General features: G+C 43.5%; 1 protein-coding gene across 13 annotated transcripts in view; it reads left to right on the top strand.

Annotated features, from left to right (window-relative positions):
• The window catches only part of LOC110494450 (eukaryotic translation initiation factor 4 gamma 3), a 73,642-nt gene that overhangs the window by 28,794 nt on the left and 22,611 nt on the right, over positions 1–22,237 (top strand). For 8 of the 13 annotated variants that reach the window (XM_036950503.1, XM_021569507.2, XM_036950506.1 and 5 more), the window contains 9 exons: positions 43–75; positions 3,009–3,029; positions 4,615–4,794; positions 4,910–5,021; positions 6,682–6,788; positions 11,064–11,198; positions 15,455–15,584; positions 15,770–16,531; positions 16,833–16,921. In XM_036950503.1, the coding sequence (XP_036806398.1) occupies positions 43–75; positions 3,009–3,029; positions 4,615–4,794; positions 4,910–5,021; positions 6,682–6,788; positions 11,064–11,198; positions 15,455–15,584; positions 15,770–16,531; positions 16,833–16,921 (1,569 nt within the window). The remainder of the gene's footprint in view (positions 1–42; positions 76–3,008; positions 3,030–4,614; positions 4,795–4,909; positions 5,022–6,681; positions 6,789–11,063; positions 11,199–15,454; positions 15,585–15,769; positions 16,532–16,832; positions 16,922–22,237) is intronic. The other 5 variants (XM_036950505.1, XM_036950515.1, XM_036950507.1 and 2 more) reach the window with 3 other exon arrangements.

Consider the following 22,237-nt stretch of genomic DNA (forward strand, 5'->3'; position numbering starts at 1 on the left):
ACACTCTCTTTCTGCCGGACCTCACACCTTCTCCCCCATCAGTTCGCGACGGGCCCTCGACCAACCCACCATCAGGTAACTTACCCCATTCCGTCTGTCCTCGTCTGTTTTCCCTCAGCTAGAGCTGCTTAGTGCACTTTACCACACTACTGTTATTGGTTGGCAAAGAGCTTCTGCTCTCAGTGGAAATAGGCCCTGTTTATATAGGATGTGTCCCTTAAGTCAGTGTTTCCCAACTCCATTCCTCAAGTACGTTTTTGCTTCCAAGTAGATTACGTAGATCAAACGGCGATGGAGTATGTTGCCACTGCGCAATGAGAATAGCCTATGCAGCTGCCAACACCTCAAACATGTTGACACATTTACGCTGACGTGACCCCAGTATTCCTACCATCGGAGCAAGACAAATGCCAAACGGCATTTCAGAACGGGCCAAAGGAATTACAATAGAGAGAGGCATGTTTATAGCCACGGAAATGCACACCTTCTCGTGGTTGAGAAGAATAGGGGTTTCAACACTTCGTGAAAGTGCTCGAGCCACCTTATAGACTTTCAGTAAATAGGCAGTACCTGCTCTATATAAGCGAGCTAAACCCGAAGTTGTCAATGAATTGGCCAATGCGCACCCTGTGTTGACTTACTACAGATGGATGGACCTCCAGGGCTACACAGAGATACTTAACAATGACACCCCATCACATTACCTCAGACTGGGAAATGAGAAGTACCGCGCTTCAGACATGCCCTGTTTGAGTGCCACACAAGTGTGCATATTTTTCTCTTTGTAAAAATACATTATAGCATAGGCCTATACAATATCTGAGCCATGTTTATTCATTGACAACTTCGGGATTAACTTGCTTATATAGAGTGGGTACTGCCTGATTTCACCTGCATATTGCACTTTATTTTAGTGTTGGTGAGTAATTGTGTGTTTTCATTTAAGAAAATACAAAGTTTTGGTATTCCTGATTTGTACTTTTATCAGGCATTATGACTCATGATCATGTATGGAATCAGGAATAACAGTAGATAGTTTATTTAAGAAAATACAAAAATTAACTACAGTAACTTTTGCATTTCATTTTCCCGCTGTGCCGAAACCGAACCGTCACCCCAAAACCGCAATACGTACCGAACAGTGTATTTGGTGAACCGTTACACCCCTAGTGTTTAGGGGTACTTGAGGAAAGGAGTTGGGAAACACTGCCCTAACTTAATGAGAATATATGGCTCCCCTTCCCGCCTGCTTGCCACACAGGCATGCAACAGTCTGATTGTGTTTGTCAACAACCATTCTCTCTAGATTTTTGCCACATTGTTGCTAAAGGCATATCCAAAAAGACTGTTGCCTGTCTGCCAGTCGCACAACGATGCTAGATGTTTGCCATACTATAGTGATGGCTATCTTTTCTTCTCATGTTGTGGACTTGCTAGTCAAACTGTTGATCAGACTTAGTGTCAACAAGACTGCGTCAACATTTTGGAAATATCTTGTCCTGTTTTCTGACGTTGTTATACTTTATGTACTCGATTCTTCTCCTTTTAAAGAGGGTTGAAATGCATTTTTAGATTATCTGTTGATTTAGATGCTTCATATGAATGTGATTGCATGTTTTGTTTGTGAAGTGTGTGTGCGTGCGTGCGTGTGTGTGTGTGTGCATAACTATGTGATTGCTGAGGTGATCCTGGGCACAGAAACGGAGCCCATAGAGCCTTCCTGGTGTCTCCCTGTCTGAGAAGCAGATGCCATTTAAAGACACTGGGTCCCACAGGCAGACAGGCACCCCCACCCCATCCATAACTTGTTGTCCAACATTCTCACCTTCTGGATCATTCTGTGTTGGCCATTTTGACAGACTATTAATAGTCAGCCTCCTATGTCAGTCAGTCTCAGTGTGTCTGAATCTGAACTGTTTACTGGCACAGAGTACACAGTACATGCCCTGTCACATACTGGCTCTGCTCTGTGCTGGCACTGGCCTCTCTTGTGCCGCCACGGAAGTGGAGTCGGAAAGCAGATGAAGCAGAACTAAAGAGCTATTATACGGCCAGAGAAAATGGGCCTTGTCTCTGATATAAATTGCAATCCCCACACACAAAAATGGTTACATAGTGATCTCATTCAGACTTCTCAGTGTTACTCTTGATTTCTCTTTTCTAAAGTAACTTCAGTCTTTTGCTCTTTATTGCTCTTTAAGAATGCAAACCAAGAGGTCAGACATAAGGATAAAGTTGTTGTTTGGTTGGACAACATTAGTTGTAGCCTATATCTCCACTTTAGAGACATCCAAGTAAATTGTATCAGTAATATTTTTGAGCTGGTGTTTACTGTGAGCAGTTTTCTTCCAGTTTTTCTAGTAAGAGTTAGAATTCAGCCATGGAATGGTCAGATATTAGCGTCAACATTTTGCATCTTGCATTAACATTTAACTTGCTCAATTGAGGCCATGTCATCGTGCTCTGTTTGAAATGAGCAGAGCGATCATTTTTGGCACTCCCTGATACTAACAGCAAGCTCATCATGTCTGCCAGCCAAATTTGAGCAAAATCCTAGTTGGTCTACCGTGCATGTTGCCAGAGCAAAGCAAACTGAAAGGGAAGAAAAAGGAGCGTTCCCATCAGGATTGACTCGGACTCCCGCCTCCCTCTCTCTGTCTTTACTCCGTGGTGTTGGGAATAATACTGCGGTCACACCTGGTGAGCCTGGCTGAGTTTAGTCCTAGGTGAATGGTTGCAGCTAGATAGAAAGAGCTCTGTGATGTCACAACTCCAGAGGGTAGGTCCTGGCTCGCAGCGGTCCACACCCTGTCTGTGTTACTAAGTCATTGCTGTCGGCTCCTCACTGGGACTGAGAACTACCCAGTTGGAAAAAAGGCCCACCGGCTGCATAATGTTGCGGTTTGTGCGTGTGTGTGTTGTGAATGATTGCCCGCTGTGTTGGGCTCCACACTCATCAGTGCAGTCTCCCATTGGCTTTTCTCTCTTTTTTTGCTTCAATATTCAAGGGAGGATTCAGGCCCATCCAGGTAATAATGACTCTTATCATAACTCTCTGCAGATGCATGGCATGAGGAACACTCCTACCCACCACCTAGGGGTCCTAACCCCTAACATTTAACCTTTAACCCCAGAGCCCTCCTGTGGCCATCATCTTCACTACATTTTTCTAAGTAGAAAACGCCTCTTCCCCCCAACATAACAATCTAAGACCACCACACTCACTCTCATGTTCTCTTTTTAACAAACAAAACCTTTTTTAAATAATTCTATCATTTTGATCCATTCTTCTTTCCTCATCTTTGCTTAGTTTGGATGAACTGCATGCCGAATATTAGAACTGTTAACTCTTCCTTTTAGATCTGATAACTCTTCCTCCCCCCCATTTTATTTATTTTTTTGTTGTAATTTTTACCTACCTTTTTCTCCCCAATTTCATGATAACAATCTTGTCTCGTGAGCCTAGAAACCCCCCCCCCCCCCCCCCCCCCCCAGCCAAACCCTCTCCTAACCCGGACGACGCTGGGCCAATTGTGCACCGCCCTATGGGACTTGCGGTCAAAATAAGTTTTTTTACTAAAAATAACCTGAACCTTTAAAGAAAGTTTGTGTACACTTCAGGGTACCTGAATCTCTGAATTATTGGAATCTGAGTCAACTGTGTGGTAAACGTGAGCTCTAGTCGTTAGGATGTCGGCCACAGCTGTTGTTTGGAGTCTTTCATCTTGCCCAGAGTACGTTGATTGCTGCATAAAATGTTATGAGTTCCCCCAAAAGAGCCTGGCAGTACAGAGCCTCCCATTGATTGTAATATTTAGTCTCCTGCAAACAGCACCGCTTCTGCAGTCATGAGAACATTTTCATGATTCTGTTTTTTATGATGCGCGAAGAGCTGTCTCCAAATCGTAAACACAATCTATACACAGAACTATAATACACTGTATCCCCAGTTTGTCTACATTAGCTATAGCATAAACAGTAACAATTTATCTTAGAGCACTTCCCTTTACAAATGTGACTGTTGTAGACACTGCATTGTAAAGGCCATTTGGTTGCATATAGAGTCAGCATTTGTGGTGTGTAACAGTGTGTGTGGCTGCAGAGATAGGTGAGTAGGTACAGGTGTTGCTGTGCGCTGGTTGTTGGTGGACTCTGGCAGCATGGCACAGTGCTCTCCAAAGCCCTGTTGTAACGGCACAGCAGGTTGGGAGGCAGAGGTGGCTGGTAGACTGCTGTGTTTTGAGACCTTTCACAACCTCCATCTCTCTGATGAGAGGGCTGAGTGAACCCAGCTGGAGGGGTCAGGAGTCCTATGGGTGTGCTATGGGTTTAATGCTGCCTGGGGAAAGATGTGCTCTGACTGTTTCAGTGTCTCTCTGTAGACCAGAACAGAGTGATGGAGTGGAAGTGCCATCCACCTGGTCCTCTGAGATGATGCTTTCTGTCCCTTAGGCCTTAGTGGCTATTCTCTCAGAGCCCCTGCATCCCCAAAGCTGAAACGAGACCGCACAGGACAGGCATGAAGAGAGAACACTGCTGTCGGGACAGTTGTGGTTCCTCTCTTGCTCTTCTGGGACTAACTTTTGCCACATTTATTATCTTTGTGTGTGTCAGTTTTTCCAGAGGGCTCAGATGCAGACAGCGCGGCCAACCATCCCCACCAACGCTCCCTCTATGCGGCCCTGCTCTCAGAACCCCACATCGGCGGTGTACCCCCCCAACCAGCCCACCATGATGATGATGGCCCCCATGCCTTTCCCCTCCCCACAGGCTGCCCAGTACTACATCCCACAGGTGAGACTGACTGACCAGGCTGCTGCTACACTCCAGTAGGCATTCCTCTCGTATTGTCCCACACTGCCTTTAACCTTTTTGTTCTATTCTATCCCCTCTGTTTGTCTCTCTGCAGTATCGCCACAGTACGCCCTATGTGGGGCCGCCCCAGCAGTTTTCAGTGCAGCCGCCGGGGTCTGGCACCTTCTATCCTGGCCCTAGCCCAGGGGAGTACCCTGCTCAGTACGGTAAGTCTCAGCCAGGTGTGTGTGTGTGTGTGTGTGTGCGCGCAGTGGGGCAAAAAAGTATTTAGTCAGCCACCAATTGTGCAAGTTCTCCCACTTAAAAAGATGAGAGGCCTGTAATTTTCATCATAGGTACACTTCAACTATGACAGACAAAATTAGAAAAAAATCCAGAAAATCACATTGTAGCAATTTTTATTTATTTATTTGCAAATTATGGTGGAAAATAAGTATTTGGTCAATAACAAAAGTTTATCTCAATACTTTGTTATATACCCTTTGTTGGCAATGACAGAGGTCAAACGTTTTCTGTAAGTCTTCACAAGGTTTTCACACACTGTTGCTGGTATTTTGGCCCATTCCTCCATGCAGATCTCTAGAGCAGTGATGTTTTGGGGCTGTTGCTGGGCAACACGGACTTTCAACTCCCTCCAAAGATTTTCTATAGGGTTGAGATCTGGAGACTGGCTAGGCCACTCCAGGACCTTGAAATGCTTCTTACGAAGCCACTCCTTCATTGCCCAGGCGGTGTGTTTGGGATCATTGTCATGCTGAAAGACCCAGCCACGTTTCAACTTCAATGCCTTTGCTGATGGAAGGAGGTTTTCACTCAAAATCTCACGATACATGGCCCCATTCATTCTTTCCTTTACACGGATCAGTCGTCCTGGTCCATTTGCAGAAAAACAGCCCCAAAACATGTTTCCACCCCCATGCTTCACAGTAGGTATGGTGTTCTTTGGATGCAACTCAGCATTCTTTGTCCTCCAAACACGACGAGTTGAGTCTTTACCAAAAAGTTATATTTTGGTTTCATCTGACCATATGACATTCTCCCAATCTTCTTCTGGATCATCCAAATGCTCTCTAGCAAACTTCAGACTGGCCTGGACATGCACTGGCTTAAGCAGAGGGACACGTCTGGCACTGCAGGATTTGAGTCCCTGGCGGCGTAGTGTGTTACTGATGGTAGGCTTTGTTACTTTGGTCCCAGCTCTCTGCAGGTCATTCACTAGGTCCCCCCGTGTGGTTCTGGGATTTTTGCTCACCGTTCTTGTGATCATTTTGACCCCACGGGGTGAGATCGAGGGAGATTATCAGTGGTCTTGTATGTCTTCCATTTCCTAATAATTGCTCCCGCAGTTGATTTCGTCAAACCAAGCTGCTTACCTATTGCAGATTGTCTTCCCAGCCTGGTGCCAGTCTACAATTTTGTTTCTGGTGTCCTTTGACAGCTCTTTGGTCTTGGCCATAGTAGAGTTTGGAGTGTGACTGTTTGAGGTTGTGGACAGGTGTCTTTTATACTGATAACAAGTTCAAACAGGTGCCATTAATACAGGTAACGAGTGGAGGACAGAGGAGCCTCTTAAAGAAGTTGTTACAGGTCTGTGAGAGCCAGAAATCTTGCTTGTTTGTAGGTGACCAAATACTTATTTTCCACCATAATTTGCAAATAAATTCATTAAAAATCCTACAATGTGATTTTCTGGATTTTCTTCTTCTCATTTTGTCTGTCATAGTTGAAGTGTACCTATGATGAAAGTACAGGCCTCATCTTTTTAAGTGGGAGAACTTGCACAATTGGTGTGTGTGTGTGTGTATATTTTGTGTGTGTATATATACTGTACTCTGCTTACCCTTTTCTTTGTCCTCCCTGACAAAGCTCCTGGACCTCAATACTACCCAGGACAGCAGGTGTACCCCTCCTCACCCTCCATCATAGTGCCTACACCGCAGCAACCTCCACCAGCCAAGCGTGAGAAGAAACCAGTGAGTATCTCAGCACGCTGCCGTCTCCACACAGACACACATATGCCATGGTCTACCAAACATTTTCCTATCATACACTCCCCATGTATGTAAGCATACACATACAGATACACACACTAGCAGAGGCCATGGAATAGCTGTTATTCTTAATATTTTGAAATGGAGCTCATCTCTTCAAATTTGAGATTTATTTGTCAAAGGTAAGCGTTTTTGAAACCTCAATCTGCACTTTCTGGTACTATATAGAAATCAAACGTCTTACCTGCATGTGACTAGGAGGATTTGAAGAAGTCACTTTTTGTTGCTCCATTTCCCTGCCTCAGTCAATTACAAGCTGCGCTTCATATACAGTTTGACAATTTATGATTGTCAATTTAATCTCATTTTAAGGCTAACTCTATATGTGAAATTAGTTTCAATCGGGTGTTGGTGTAGTTTCGATTGGCCATCATTAGGGTTGCTCATTTTGGGGAATATTCAGAGTTGGAAACTTTACGTGGGAATATATGGGAATTAACGGAAATAAATGCCAGTTAATATTAATACCATTTAAATGTAGAATTTTTTTGCATTGGATATACACTGCTCAAAAAAATAAAGGGAACACTTAAACAACACAATGTAACTCCAAGTCAATCACACTTCTGTGAAATCAAACTGTCCACTTAGGAAGCAACACTGATTGACAATAAATTTCACATGCTGTTGTGCAAATGGAATAGCCAACAGGTGGAAATTATAGGCAATTAGCAAGACACCCCCAATAAAGGAGTGGTTCTGCAGGTGGTGACCACAGACCACTTCTCAGGTCCAATGCTTCCTGGCTGATGTTTTGGTCACTTTTGAATACTGGCGGTGCTTTCACCTCTAGTGGTAGCATGAGACGGAGTCTACAACCCACATAAGTGGCTCAGGTAGTGCAGCTCATCCAAGATGGCACATCAATGTGAGCTGTGGCAAGAAGGTTTGCTATGTCTGTTAGCGTAGTGTCCAGAGCATGGAAGCGCTACCAGGAGACAGGCCAGTACATCAGGAGACGTGGAGGAGGCCGTAGGAGGGCAACAACCCAGCAGCAGGACCGCTACCTCCGCCTTTGTGCAAGGAGGCTGAGCAACTGAGCCTCATTGTGACTTGTTTTAAGGACATTACATCAAAGTTGGATCAGACTGTAGTGTGGTTTTCCACTTTAATTTTGAGTGTGACTCCAAATCCAGACCTCCATGGGTTGATAAATTTGATTTCCATTGATCATTTCTGTGATTTTGTTGTCAGCACATTCAACTATGTAAAGAAAAAAGTATTTAATAAGAATATTTCATTCATTCAGATCTAGGATGTGTTATTTTAGTGCTCCCTTTATTTTTTTGAGCAGTGTATTTACCATATCATATGGAGACAAACATAATTGCAAATGATTGATTAAATCCTTCCAATAGAAAAACAATTTAGTTACACAAACAAACGTACAATCAAAACAACAATAGAAACAACTATGTACAGTGTGTGTGCAAATGTTGAAGAGTAGGGAGGTAAGGCAATAAATAGGCCATGGAGGCAAAATAATAACAATTTAGCATTACACTGGAGTGATAGATGTGCAGATGATGATGTGCAAGTAGAGATACTGGGGTGCAAAAGAGCAAGAAGATAAATAACAATATTGGGATGAGGTAGTTGGGCGTGCTATTAACAGATTGGCTGTGTACAGGTACAGTGATAGGTAAGCTGCTCTGACAGCTGATGCTTAAAGTTAGAGAGGGAGATATAAGACTCCAGCTTCACTGATTTTTGCAATTTGTTCCAGTCATTGGCAGCAGAGAACTGGATGGAAAGGCGGCCAAAGGAAGTGTTGGCTTTGGGGATGACCAGTGAAATATACCTGCCAGAGCGTGTGCTACGGGTGGGTGTTGCTATGGTGACCAGTGAGCTGAGATAAGGTGGGGCTTTTCCTAGCATAGATTTATAGATGACCTGGAGCCAGTGGGTTTGGCAATGAATATGTAGCGAGGGCCAGCCAACAAGAGCATACAGGTCGCAGTGGTGGGTAGTATATGGGGCTTTGGTGACAAAACGGATGGCACTGTGATGGACTACATCCAGTTTGCTGAGTAGAGTTTTGGAGGCTATTTGGTAAATGACATCGCAGAGGTCAAGGATCAGTAGGATAGTCAGTTTTACGAGGGTATGTTTGGCAGCATGATTGAAAGAGGCTTTGTTTTGCGGAAGAGGAAGGCGATTCTAGATTTAATTTTGGATTAGTTGACTCTTCACATGGGATGATTTCACTGAACAACAACAAAGGGAATATTAAATGGTCCCCAATAATCCATTGCATCTCTCAAAAAAGGTTTTCAACATATATCTGTAAAATTATGGTCTAGAAACTTAAGTTTTGGTTGTCTTTCTCTAAGGCTTCCATGTCTTCTCCCTAGACCTCCTCAATGTCCACGTCTTGAAAATCAGACTCCGAGACCTCATCTTCACTGTTACTCTCCAACCTTGTTGAGGATGGCTCGTTGTTAGGCTCAAAAAGCCTCACATTTTCCCGGGTGTCCACTAATTTCTCAACCCTTGTATTGTTCAGCCTGTTCCGTGGTTTGGTCTGTGTTCCCAAACAAGGACCAGGTGCATACTGAGGTGGCTGATGTTGGTGGGATTTGGAGGATGATTGAGGCAACAGGGGAAAGAGCCTCAGCTCCACAAAGTCCCTTCCACCAGGTGGCTGATGAGATGTGTTGGCACAACTGCCATATTGCATCTCCATTCCAAAGCACTTGCTTGGAAGTGTATATTGCCAGACTGCCAGGAACCTTGCCCTCATCCAGGCCAAGGTGGTGCAACATTGTAGTGATGACACTAGAGGTCGACCGACTATGGTTTTTCAACGCCGATACCGATTATTGGAGGACCAAAAAAAGCCAATAACGATTAATCGGACGTTTTTATTATTATTTTTTTTAATAATAACAATTACAATAATACTGAATGAACATTTATTTTAACTTAATATAATACATCAATAAAATACATTTAGCCTCAAATGTATGTACACAGCTTTTCCTTCTACATTAGCAGCAGTGAAATGTCTCCACACATCAGATAGTGCCCATGACATTTTCCTGTAAAGATTAGAAAGAAATTAGTTTAAAAAAATAAAAAAGGATCAATAGTTAAGCAGTTAGATTAAACAACTCCTTTGTACGATAAATGTTTTAAAATTAAATGTGTATGGAAACAGGTGAATTACCACTCCTCAGTTAGCAGGCTCAAGCAAGCTAAAACCCACATGGTAGCAAGAACTAACTAGCAGAAATTGTTAACACGTTAGAGATGATTTAAACACACTTTGCTGTAGGCAACTATTTATTAGTTAACAAAAAGTCATGTATGTCATATAAAATATATTCACCCCACCCAGTATTCAAAACTTACCAGAAAGCATGTAGTCCTTGGCTCAGACAGTGTAGTAGTGTGGGCTCAAGAGCATCTCATTAGAGTGCAAGATCTTGAGAATCAGCAGCTGTACATGTGATGGAATTGGGGATAGTTTAACAAAAATATGCCACAAGACCTAGAATTGCCTTGTGTATCCCACAAAAAAGGTTCACTGTTATAAGATTAACTTTTTTGATTAGTTTATGCACAATTCCCGATATTCCAAGGCTTAACTTCCCATGGACAATTTCCAGCCCATTGCAACCCTAGCTGTCATTAGCTGTGCAGGCTGACAGCTGGTTAATGAGGGGTGGCAAGGGGAAGGGATGATATGTCCTATTAACTTCTTATAACACACATTGATATTGAAATTCTAACAACATACATGTGTTAAAAAAAAATATATTTAGGAAAAGTCCAGGGCAGAGGTGGCATGACTTTAAAAATGGCAGAGATGTTTTCATTTTAAATGAATATGCTGTCAAAATGACTGCCTCTGCGCTTCTAGTGTTTATTCTTCTGCCAGAGAACCTTTGATCTAGGGCCAGTGGGAAACTTTAAGGTATTCAGAAATATAGTGCTGTTCCTTTTGGACTCTTATGACCCACTTGTTAAGACTCGCATGAAAATATATGATCTTGCTAGAAACCCTTTCAAGTGCCTCTGCTGAAATACTGTTAAGCTTTTTCTCTCTACATTTGCACAAGCTGAATAAAAATGTCTAAAACTTTTGGTCACAGATGCACTCCTGTACACAACACACACTGTTTTGAATGGCTGAGTGAGGGTTGCTCTGAATCGCTGGCACTTTAGTGAGATGCCGCTCCTTTTGTGTCATTGTCCTCCCAGATCCGTATCCGGGACCCCAACCAGGGCGGCAGGGACATCACAGAGGAGATCATGGCAGGGGGCACAGGGAGCCGAAATCCAACCCCCCCTGTCGGACGGCCCTCCTCCACCCCCACCCCTCCGCAAGTAAGGACACATCTTCTCTCATGCTGCCTGATATTCGGCTTATTTTCTCTCGCACGCGTACACACACACACACACACAGGTTGCCATTGTGTGCCACTGGCCCACTGAACTGAGCTGTTAGCCTTTCACCCATGTCTGTGTAATCTGTGCCCAGGGAAGACTGCTTGGTGTTGGGAGGGAACAGGCAATTAAGCCACCGGGGCTTTGGCACCACGACAGACAGAGCCATGCATGCAGGCACAGCACATTTTCTGTGTTTGTAATCCATCCTCTGCCATGCTGCGTTAGACACAGCCAGCCACTCAGACTTCAGCCACTGTCCCTTACTCCCTGCCCCCCACCCATTGCTCTGCAACTGGGCCCAAACACACTTATCTGGCCTCGCCTTCACAACCTTTGCTATCCAATTTGAGTAACAGAAAACCATGGCTATTTTACAAAAGTGATCTAAACACTTTCGTTGTTCATAGTAAATGTGTTATATTCATCTTTGACATATGGCTTACACACGTGAAATAAATAAATAAATATATATATATTACCTATTAGTACCTACCTGCATGTATCACTGTATCTCCTCCCTCACTTGTGCAGTAAATGTTGTGGAACATGTCGTTTATGCTTTTTGTCCCTCCATGACAAATCCAGAATAAGATTCTATACTTCATTGATTCAAACGAAATGAGTCATTGATGTGCTGAGAATTTTAATAAATGGGTTAGCTGACAACATCACAAACTATGCTCACGCTTCAATGGGGCAGAAGTCTGTGTTGTGATTTTGGATGGTCAGATAGCTAGCAACAATGACAAGACGCTGACATGTGGGGAGTCGTAGGTGGCTTGTTTTATCTTGTTCTTGATAACATGTCTTATTTTGACTAGAGGTCGACCGATTATTATTTTTCAACACCGATGCCGATTATTGGAGGACCAAAAAAGCCGATACCGATTAATTTTATTTGTAATAATGACAATTACAACAATACTGAATGAACACTTATTTTAACTTAATATAATACATCAATAAAATCAATTTAGCCTCATAAATAATGAAAAATGTTCAATTTGGTTTAACCTGTTATGGCTGCAATCCCGATATCGGGATCAATATGACAACTACCAGTGAAAATAGAGGGCGCCAAATTCAAACCACAGAAATCTCTTAATTACAATTCCCTAAAACATACGTCTTACATGATTTTAAAGCTATTCTCGTTGTTAATCCCACCAAAGTGTCCGATTTCAAATAGGCTTTTCAGCAAAAGCACTACAAACGATTATGTTAGGTCTCCACCAAACCACAATAAGCACAGCCATTTTCCAGCAAAATATAGCATTCACAAAAAGCATAAATAAAGATAAAATGAAGCACTACCTTGAATTATCTTCATCAGATGACACTCATAGGACTTCATGTTACACAATACATGCATGTTTTGTTTGATAAAGGTCATATTTATATTTTTAAAAATCGGAGTTTACATTGGCTATTTAGATTCACTAGTTCCAAAAACATCAAGTGATTTTGCATAGCCACATCGTTTCAACAGAAATACTCATCATAAATGTAGATGATAATACAAGTTATACACATAGAATTATAGATTTACCTCTCCGTAATGCAACCGCTCTGTCAGATTTCAAAAAAAGTTCACGGAAAAAGCAACCCATCTCATAATCTGAGACGGCACTCAGAACAGTATCCAAATTAGCCTCCATGTTGAAGTCAACAGAAACCAGAAAATACATGATAAATGTTTCCTTACCTTAGGTGAACTTCATCAGAATGCAGTCCTAGAAATCCCAGGTCCACAATAAATGCTTGATTTATTCGAAAATGTCCGTTATTTATGTCCAATTAGCTACTTTGGTTAGCGCGTTTGGTAAACAATTCCAATTGGTAAAAAGTCAGTGTCCACTATAACGTGACGAAATGTCCAAAAGTTCCGTAACAGTCAGTAGAAACATGTCAAACGATGTACTGAATCAATCTTTATAATGTTGTTTACATATATCTTGAATAACGTTCCAACCGGAGAATTAGAATGACTTCAGATGAGCGGTGGAACGCAAGTCCTTCCCCTGTGAACACGCCTGGTGAAAGCATGGTCCATTCATGGCTGTGGTGACTATTTCCTGTGTCAATCGACCCCCCCCCCCCCCTTCACATTAGTCATCAGACAAAGTTCTATTGACTGCTGACATCTAGTGGAAGGCGTAGGAAGTGAAAACTCATCCATATCTCGCTGTAATTTCAATGAGACCTTGGTTGAAAATCTGCCACCTCCAGAAAAAAAAACAGGAAGTGGAATTTCTCAGGTTTTTGCCTGCTATATGAGTTCTGTTATACTCACAAACATAATTCAAACAGTTTTAGAAACCTCAGTGTTTCCTATCCAATACTAATAATAATATGCAAATATTAGCAACTATGACTGAGGAGCAGGCCGTTTGATATGGGCTCCTTTCATCCAAGCTACTCAATACTGCCCCTGCAGCCATAAAAAGTTAAATAATGCAAAAACAAAGTGTTGGAGAAGAAAGTAAAAGTGCAATATTTGCCATGTAAGAAAGCTAACGTTTAAGTTCCTTGCTCAGAACATGAGAACATATGAAAGCTGGTGGTTCCTTTTAACATCAGTCTTCAATATTCCCAGGTAAGAAGTTTTAGGTTGTAGTTATTATAGGAATTATAGGACTATTTCTCTCTATACCATTTGTATTTCATTAACCTTTGACTATACGATGTTCTTATAGGCACTTTAGTATTGCCAGTGTAACAGTATAACTTCCGTCCCTCTCCTTGCTCCTCCCTGGGCTCGAACCAAGAACACAAAGACAACAGCCACCCTCGAAGCAGCGTTACCCATGCAGAGCAGGGGGAACAACCACTCCCAGGCTCAGAGCGAGCGAGTGACGTTTGAAACGCTATTAGCGCGCGCTAACTAGCCAGCCATTTCACTTCGGTTACACCACCGTAATCTCAGGAGTTGGTATGCTTGAAGTCATAAACAGTGCAATGCTTGACGCACAATGAAGAGCTGCTGGCAAAACGCACAAAGTGCTGTTTGAATGAATGTTTATGCGCCTGCTTCTGCCTACCACCGCTCAGTCAGATACTTAGATACTTGTATGCTCAGTCAGATTATACGCAATGCATGACACGCTAGATAATATCTAGTAATATCATCAACCATGGTTAGTTAACTAGTGAACTAGTGATTGATTATGATTGATCGTTTTTTATAAGATAAGTTTAATGCTAGCTAGCAACTTACCTTGGCTTACTGCCTTCGCGTGCAACAAGAGGCAGGTCATTATTGCGTTGGACTAGTGAAAATCTGTCGTTCTGCCCCTGAACGAGGCAGTTAACCCACCGTTCCTAGGCCGTCATTGAAAATAAGAATGTGTTCTTAACTGACTTGCCTAGTTAAATAAAGGTGTCAAAAAATATTTAAAAATCTGCAAAATCGGTGTCCAAAAATACCGATTTCCGATTGTTATGAAAACTTGAAATTGTCCAATCGGCCATTCCGATTAATCGGTCGACCTTTAGTTTTGACTGATGTCACGTCTATACTAATATGACTCAAATTGGCTAGCTTGCCAACCAACAACTGTAACGATGTATTTGAGACGACAAGTGCTCATTGTAAAAATATATTTATATTTTCAATAAACATTATAGTTTACAATGTTGTCAACGAATTATAGTTGACATGTTGTCAACAATTTAAGCCAACCCCATCTGTATTGCCCCAAAGTTGCGTACAAGTCAGTTTTGTTGTTTAACAACCAACCCGTCTATAGAAATAGGCAATCATCTTTAAATTACAGTTCTTTTTCTGGATTCTGTAGAGGGAAAGCTTTTGTGACACTTCCTCCCTGTCCTCTCCTTGGACTTTAACATTCTCTCCTCTCTTTCTGTGTTTTGTCCTTTTTCTTTTTACTCTCCTTTCTTTTGCTTTGTTTAACCTTGTGTGCCTCCATTTCCCTGTCATTCACACTCCACCTCCCCTACTCTTGCACGTTATTTTTGCTGCTTCTTCTCCTTTCCTACCTTTTGCCTGCTTTCCTTGGTTGCTGTCTCCTTGCTTGTCTCCCCCTGTTTTTTCCTTGGCTAATGTATCTAACCATACCCACTGGTCTCCTTATTTCCGCTTAATTCTATTTTTGTGCTTATTTGTCTGTCTGTGTTGCTAGTTTTTATGGACGCACCCTCATTATCCTCACATTTTCTACCTCAAATCGCAGCAGCAGCCGGGCGGTAGCCAGACTCCGGAGCAAAGCCAGGGCCAGGCCAACTCAGCCTACAGCCTGGAGCTCCCCCAGCAGCCACAGCAGCAGCTCACGCCTGGGGCTGCAGCCAGCAAGCCAGGGCCAGGTCTGACCCTCTACCCCCGGCCCTCACCCCTCCATCCTTCAGGCAGAATACATCCCTGCTTTGAGAGCAGCGGCCTGAGGAATAAAACGTTTTTTAGAACCTGAATGTTGACTCAGTTAAGAGATTGGCGTAAATAATTGTCTCTTCTTTTGTGTTTAATGTCTGTTATCTGTTCTCTTTTCTAGTAGATGATAAGCCAAAATTGGAGCTGCTTGTCCAGAAGTCTTCCTCTCCCGGGCTTGGTCAATCAGAACCTTCATTGGAAAGGCGAGAGGCCAGTGCATCTGTAACTGCTCCCTCTCCCCACTTGGATCCAGAGCTTCCCTCCCCAGCCCCAGTGTTGGTTTCCCCCATCCTGGCCCCTCTTCCTGTTGCCGGCCCTATTGAGCAGCCCTCTGCCGTGGAGCCCACTGCTCCCCCTCCCTCTTCTGCAGCGGACGCCAAGCACCTGCCACTCACGACTCAGTCCCAGACCTCAAACACAGAGGAACTTCTTCCAGAAGCCCCACGCACCCTTGCTGCTTCCCCAGCCCTAACCCCTAAGGCTTTGAATGGCCATGCTGACACTGGGGCTGAGATGGACACCCAGTCTCAGGAGCACTACCCCCTTGCTCCCTCCCTATCCCCAACCCAGCCCCAGGCTTCAGCCCCGGCTCCTAGAGAAGACTGCAGTGAGGCTGTGCCCAGTGTGGTGAGGGCAGAGATGCCCCCTGCTGTCATGGACCCTATCGCACCAATCACTGTGATGCCAGTCACTCTGACCTCCAGCCCTGCGCCTGCTGTTCCAGCGCCTCCCCCTGGCCTTCCGCCGCTAGTGCAGGCCACAGCAGAGACCAGCAAGCTCTCAGACACTAAAGACATCCCTCTCAAAGCAGGGACAGAGAGACTCATCACACCAAACAGCAAGCTTGAACCACAAGCCCTTTTCAGAAAGAGTCCCACTACAGGTATGTGCATAGCCATGGATACAGACATGACAGCGTGGATGTCACATGGATGCCTATGTGTGTATACTATAAATAAACAGTTAACGGTTGCTGATAGACAAGACTTGGATCAGCCAGACTAAACTCCATGCTGACTGCTGAGAACAGCACAGTGCTTACACTAACAACTGGATTTAATTGTTATTCTGGGGAGAAGGCCACTGTTTTCTGCTAGTATAATAAGTCTAGTCATTGATATTTAATGGAAGAAATTTGGGGTAAATCGCCAGCCTATAGCTGACTTTAGCTGTTGTCTCTGCAGTATGTCAGACTGTTCCTGCTACACCAAAAACCTGGAAGAAACCAAATGAAGGGAGTCCTGTTGGAGATGCATCACAGAGGGAGACTGAGGTAAGCAATGATGCTTTCTATTCACTCTATGGGGGGGGGCACACATGCCCTCAGACAAACCGTCGAACAGGCAAAGCGTCAATACAGGACTAAGATTGAATCGTACTACCCCGGCTCTAACGCTCGTCAGATGTGGCAGGGCTTGCAAACTATTAGACGACAAAAGGAAGCACAGTCGCGAGCTGCCCAGTGACACAAGCCTACCAGACGAGCTAAATTACTTCTATGCTCTCTTTGAGGCAAGCAACACTGAAGTATGTATGTATGAGAGCATCAGCTGTTCCGGACGACTTTGATTACTCCGTAGCCGATGTGAGTAAGACTTTTAAACAGGTCAACATTCACAAGGCCACATGGCCCTACAGATTACCAAGATGTGTAATCCAAGCATGCGCTGACCAACTGGAAAGTGTATTCACTGACATTTTCAACCTGTCCCTGACTGAGTCTGTAATACAACATGTTTCAAGCAGACCACCGTTGTCCCTGTGCCCAAGAACACTAAGGTAACCTGCCTAAATGACTACCGACCCGTAGGACTCACGTCTGTAGCCATGAAATGCTTTGAAAGGCTGGTCATGGCTCAAAACACCATTATTCCAGAATTTGCATTCCGTCCCAACAGATCCACAGATGACGCAATCTCGATTGCACTCCACACTGCCCTTTCCCACCTGGACAAAAGGAACACCTACGTGAGAATGCTATTAATTGACTACAGCTCAGTGTTTAACACCATAGTGCCCTCAAAGCTCATCACTAAACTAATGACCCTGGGACTAAACACCTCACTCTAACTGGGTCCTGGACTTCCTGACGGTAGGTAACAACACATGTGCCACACTGATCATCAACACGGGGGCCACTCAGGGGTGTGCGCTCAGTCCCCTCTTGTACGGTCTGTTCACTCATGCCAGGCACGACTCCAGCACCATCATTAAGTTTGCCGACAACACAACAGTGGTAGGCCGACAACGATGAGACAGCCTATAAGGAGGAGGTCAGAGACCTGACCGTGTGGTGCCAGGATAACAACCTCTGCCTCAAGTGATCAAGACCAGGAGATCTATTGTGGATAACTTGTTATGGAGGTGGTCCCTGCACAGGGACAGCTCAGCGGAAATTTCAGAGCGCCACCTATAGTACTCGAGTATAGTACTCGATAAATCTCAAACTTTCATAAAAATACACATGCAAGGTACTGAATTAAAGCTACACTCGTTGTGAATCTAGCCACCAAGTCAGATTTGTAAAATGCTTATCGGCGAAAGCATGAGAAGCTATTATCTGATAGCATGCACCCCCCTAAAATACCAGCACGACACGTAAACAACAGATTTTGCGGTAGCCGGCGCTACCCAAAACGCAGAAATAAAATTTCAAACATTCATTACCTTGGACGAGCTTCTTTGTTGGCACTCCTATATGTCCCATAAACATCACAATTGGGTCTTTTTCCCGATTTAAATCCGTCATTGTATACCCAAAATGTCATTTGCTGAAGGCCAGTCTGATGCTGCAAAAAGCCCATTTACAAGACGCAACGTCACTTTTTAAAATGACAAAAGTCGCCTATAAACTTTTACAAATCACTTCAAACGACTTTTCTAAACCAACTTTAGGTATTAATAAACGTTAATGATGTATCAAATTGATCACGGGGCGATCTGTATTCGATAGCAGCAAGTCTGGAAATCATCGTCCATTTTTTCAGTTTCACAACATACTGTGGTGCGCCTCAAGAAAGGAGGGGCTTATTCGTGTTGTAACCAAGGATAAATAAATCAGTGACAGCAATGGCGACATCGTGTGGAAGCTGTAGGCGTTTACAGGGGGTCCTCGTTTATTTTAGGTCGCCTTTAACAATACATTGAATGGCGGACGAATATTTTTGTTTTTGGTTTTACCAGGGATTTTTACTCCTAAACACGTTCTGTTATAGCCACAGACCCGATTTAACCAGTTTTAGAAACTTCAGAGTGTTTTCTATCCACACATACTTATCATATGCATATACTATATTCCTGGCATGAGTAGCAGGACTTTGAAATGTTGCGCGATTTTTAACAAAAAGCTGCGAAAATTCGCATCATCCATAACAGGATAACAGGAAAAGGAGGACCGAGCACGCCCCCTTTCTCATCCACAGTGATGTAGTGGAGCAGGTTGAGAGCTTGAAGATCCTTGGGTGTCCACATCACCAACAAACTATCATGGCCCAAACACACCAAGACAGTCATGAACAGGGCACGAGAAAGCCTATTCCCCCTCAGCAGACTGAAAAGATTTGGCATGTGTCCTCAGATCCTCAAAAAGTTCTACAGCTGCGCCATCGAGAGCATTACTGCCTGGTATGGCAACTGCTCGGCCTCCGACTGCAAGGCACTACAGAGGGTATTGCGAACGGCCCAGTATATCACTGGGGCCAAGCTTCCTGCCAACCATGACCTTTATACCAGGTGGTGTCAGAGGAAGGCACAAACAATTGTCAGACTCCAGCCACCCTAGTCATAGACTGTTCTCTCTGCTACCGCATGACAAGCGGTACTGGAGCACCAAATCTAGGTCTAAAAGACTTCACAGCGTCTACCCCCAAGGCATAAGACTCCTGAACAGCTTATCAAATGGCTATCCAGACTATTTGCATTGTCCCCACACCCTCTTTTACACTGCTGCTACTCTCTGGTTATTATCTATGCATAGTCATTTTAACTTTACCCAAATGTACATATTACCTCAATTACCTCGACTGACTTGTGCCCCCCCACATTGACTCTGTACCAGTACCCCTGTATATAGCCTCGGTACTGTTATTTTACTGCTGCTCTTTAACTATGTTATTTTTATTTTTTAAAACAACAATGCCGTTTTAAGAAAAATAAGTGCGAAGGGCTTGTAATTAAGCATTACACTGTAAGGTCTACACCTGTTCTATTCAGCGCATGTGACAAATAACTAGGGTAGCAAAGGGTTGAAAACTTTCTGGTAAATTTCCTTAAATTTCAGGGGGAAAGTTCCATAGGAAGTTAAGCCTTGGAATTTTGGGAATTTGCTTAAATTCATCAAAAATGTTAGCTTATTACAGTGAACCTTTTTTGTGGGATACACAAGGCAATTCTAGGTCTTGTGGCATATTTTTTTTATCCCCAATTGGATGGAATTTCAACCCTCTGCATGCACAGTGCATTCTTCCATCACATGTATAGCACAGTCTTTCATCACATGTACAGCTGAGTCTCAAGATCTTGCACTCTAATGAGATGCTATTGAGCCCACACTACTACACTGTCTGAGCCAAGGACTACATGCTTTCTGGTAAGTTTTGAATACTGGGTGGGGTGAATATATTTATATGACATACATGACTTTTTGTTAACTAGTAAATAGTTGCCTACAGCAAAGTGTGTTTAAATCATCTCTAACGTGTTAACAATTTCTGCTAGTTAGTTCTTGCTACCATGTGGGTTTTAGCTTGCTTGAGCCTGCTAACTGAGGAGTGGTAATTCACCTGTTTCCATACACATTTAATTTTAAAACATTTATCTAACAAAGGAGTTGTTTAATCTAACTGCTTAACTATTTATCCTTATTTGTTTTTTTTTTACTCTTTTTTTTTCTAATATTTACAGGAAAATGCCATGGGCACTATCTGATGTGGAGACAATTCACTGCTGCTAATGTAGAATGACAAGCTGTGTACATTTGCAAATACTGTGCCAAATCATATGTGAAGAATGCAACAAAGATGCAGAATCATCTGGCCAAGTGCATAAAGTTCCCTCAGCGCTCACAACAAGCAACCTCTGACAAAAGTCCCTCTACTTCTATTTGAATGAATCAGACACGTTATCAATAGCAACAGCTCATGGTCCTGGAATCAGAAGTGTTTTTGACTCAATGGAGGAACGTAGTCAGAGAAATGCTGATGAACTAGTTCACCTCTGATGCTCACAGTGTATTGGAAGAGATTTCTGAATGTTCTTCACCCAGCATACACCACTCCAACCAGACATGCTTTATCTACTAATTTACTGGATGTAGAGTTCAACAGTTCAAGTGAAGATCAAGCAAATCATCTCTGATGGGTGGTCAAATGTTCGTGGGCAAGGAATAATTAACTACATTTCCACCCCTCAACCAGTATTATACAAGAGCACAGACACAAGGGACAACAGACACACCCGTCCCTACATTGCAGATGAGCTGAAGGCAGTCATCAATGACCTTGGACCACAGAAGGTATTTGCACTGGTGACAGACAATGCTGCCAACATGAAGGCTGCTTGGTCTAAAGTGGAGGAGTCCTATCACCACACCCATTGGCTGTCCTGCTCATGCATTGAATCTGCTCCTCAAGGACATCATGGCACTGTAAACAATGGACACACTCTACAAGAGAGCCAAGGAAATGGTTAGCTATGTGAAGGGTCATCAATTTAAAGCAGCAATTTACCTCACCAAGCAAAGTGAGAAGAATAAGAGCACCACCCATTGTCATCATGTTTGACAGTCTCCTGGAGGGGAAGGAGTCTCTCCAATAAATGGCCATATCACAGTCTGCCGATATGAACAGCCCCATCAAGAGGGTCACCTTTGCTCCAAGCAGAGGAAACTGCAGTTCTGAAATGCATCAAAAAACGTGAAGACTTCTGCCTGAAACCCATACACGCTGCAGCGTACACGTTGGACCCCAAGTACGCTGGCAAGGGCATCCTGTCTGGTGCAGAGATCAACAAGGCCTATTGTGTCATCACTACCATGTCTCGCTATCTTGGCCTGGATGAGGGCAAGGTTCTTGGCAGTCTGGCGAAGTACACTTCCAAGCAAGGGCTTTGGGATGGAGATGCAATATGGCAGTTGTTGCAACATATCGTATCAGCCACCTGGTGGAAGGGACTTTGTGGGTCTGAGGCTCTTTCCCTGTTACCTCCATCATCCTCCAAATCCCACCAATATCAGCCGCCTCAGAGTGCAACTGGTCCTTGTTTGGGAACACACACACACCAAAGCACGCACCAGGCTGACTAATACAAGGGTTGAAAAATTGGTGGCCATCCGTGACAATTTGAGGCTTTTTGAGCCTAACAACGAGCCATCCTCAACAATGTTGAAGAGTGACAGTGAAGATGAGGTCTCGGAGTTTGATGTTCAAGAGGTGGACATTGAGGAAGTCCAGGGAGAAGACATGGAAACCTGAGAGGAAGACAACCAAAGCTTTAGTTTCTAGACTATCGTATTACAAATGTATTACAGTATGTTAAATGTTTTTGGGAGATGCGATGGATCATTGGGATCATTCAATATTCCCCTATTTTG

Source organism: Oncorhynchus mykiss, chromosome 17 (assembly GCF_013265735.2).
Source record: "Oncorhynchus mykiss isolate Arlee chromosome 17, USDA_OmykA_1.1, whole genome shotgun sequence".
NCBI lineage: Eukaryota > Metazoa > Chordata > Actinopteri > Salmoniformes > Salmonidae > Oncorhynchus > Oncorhynchus mykiss.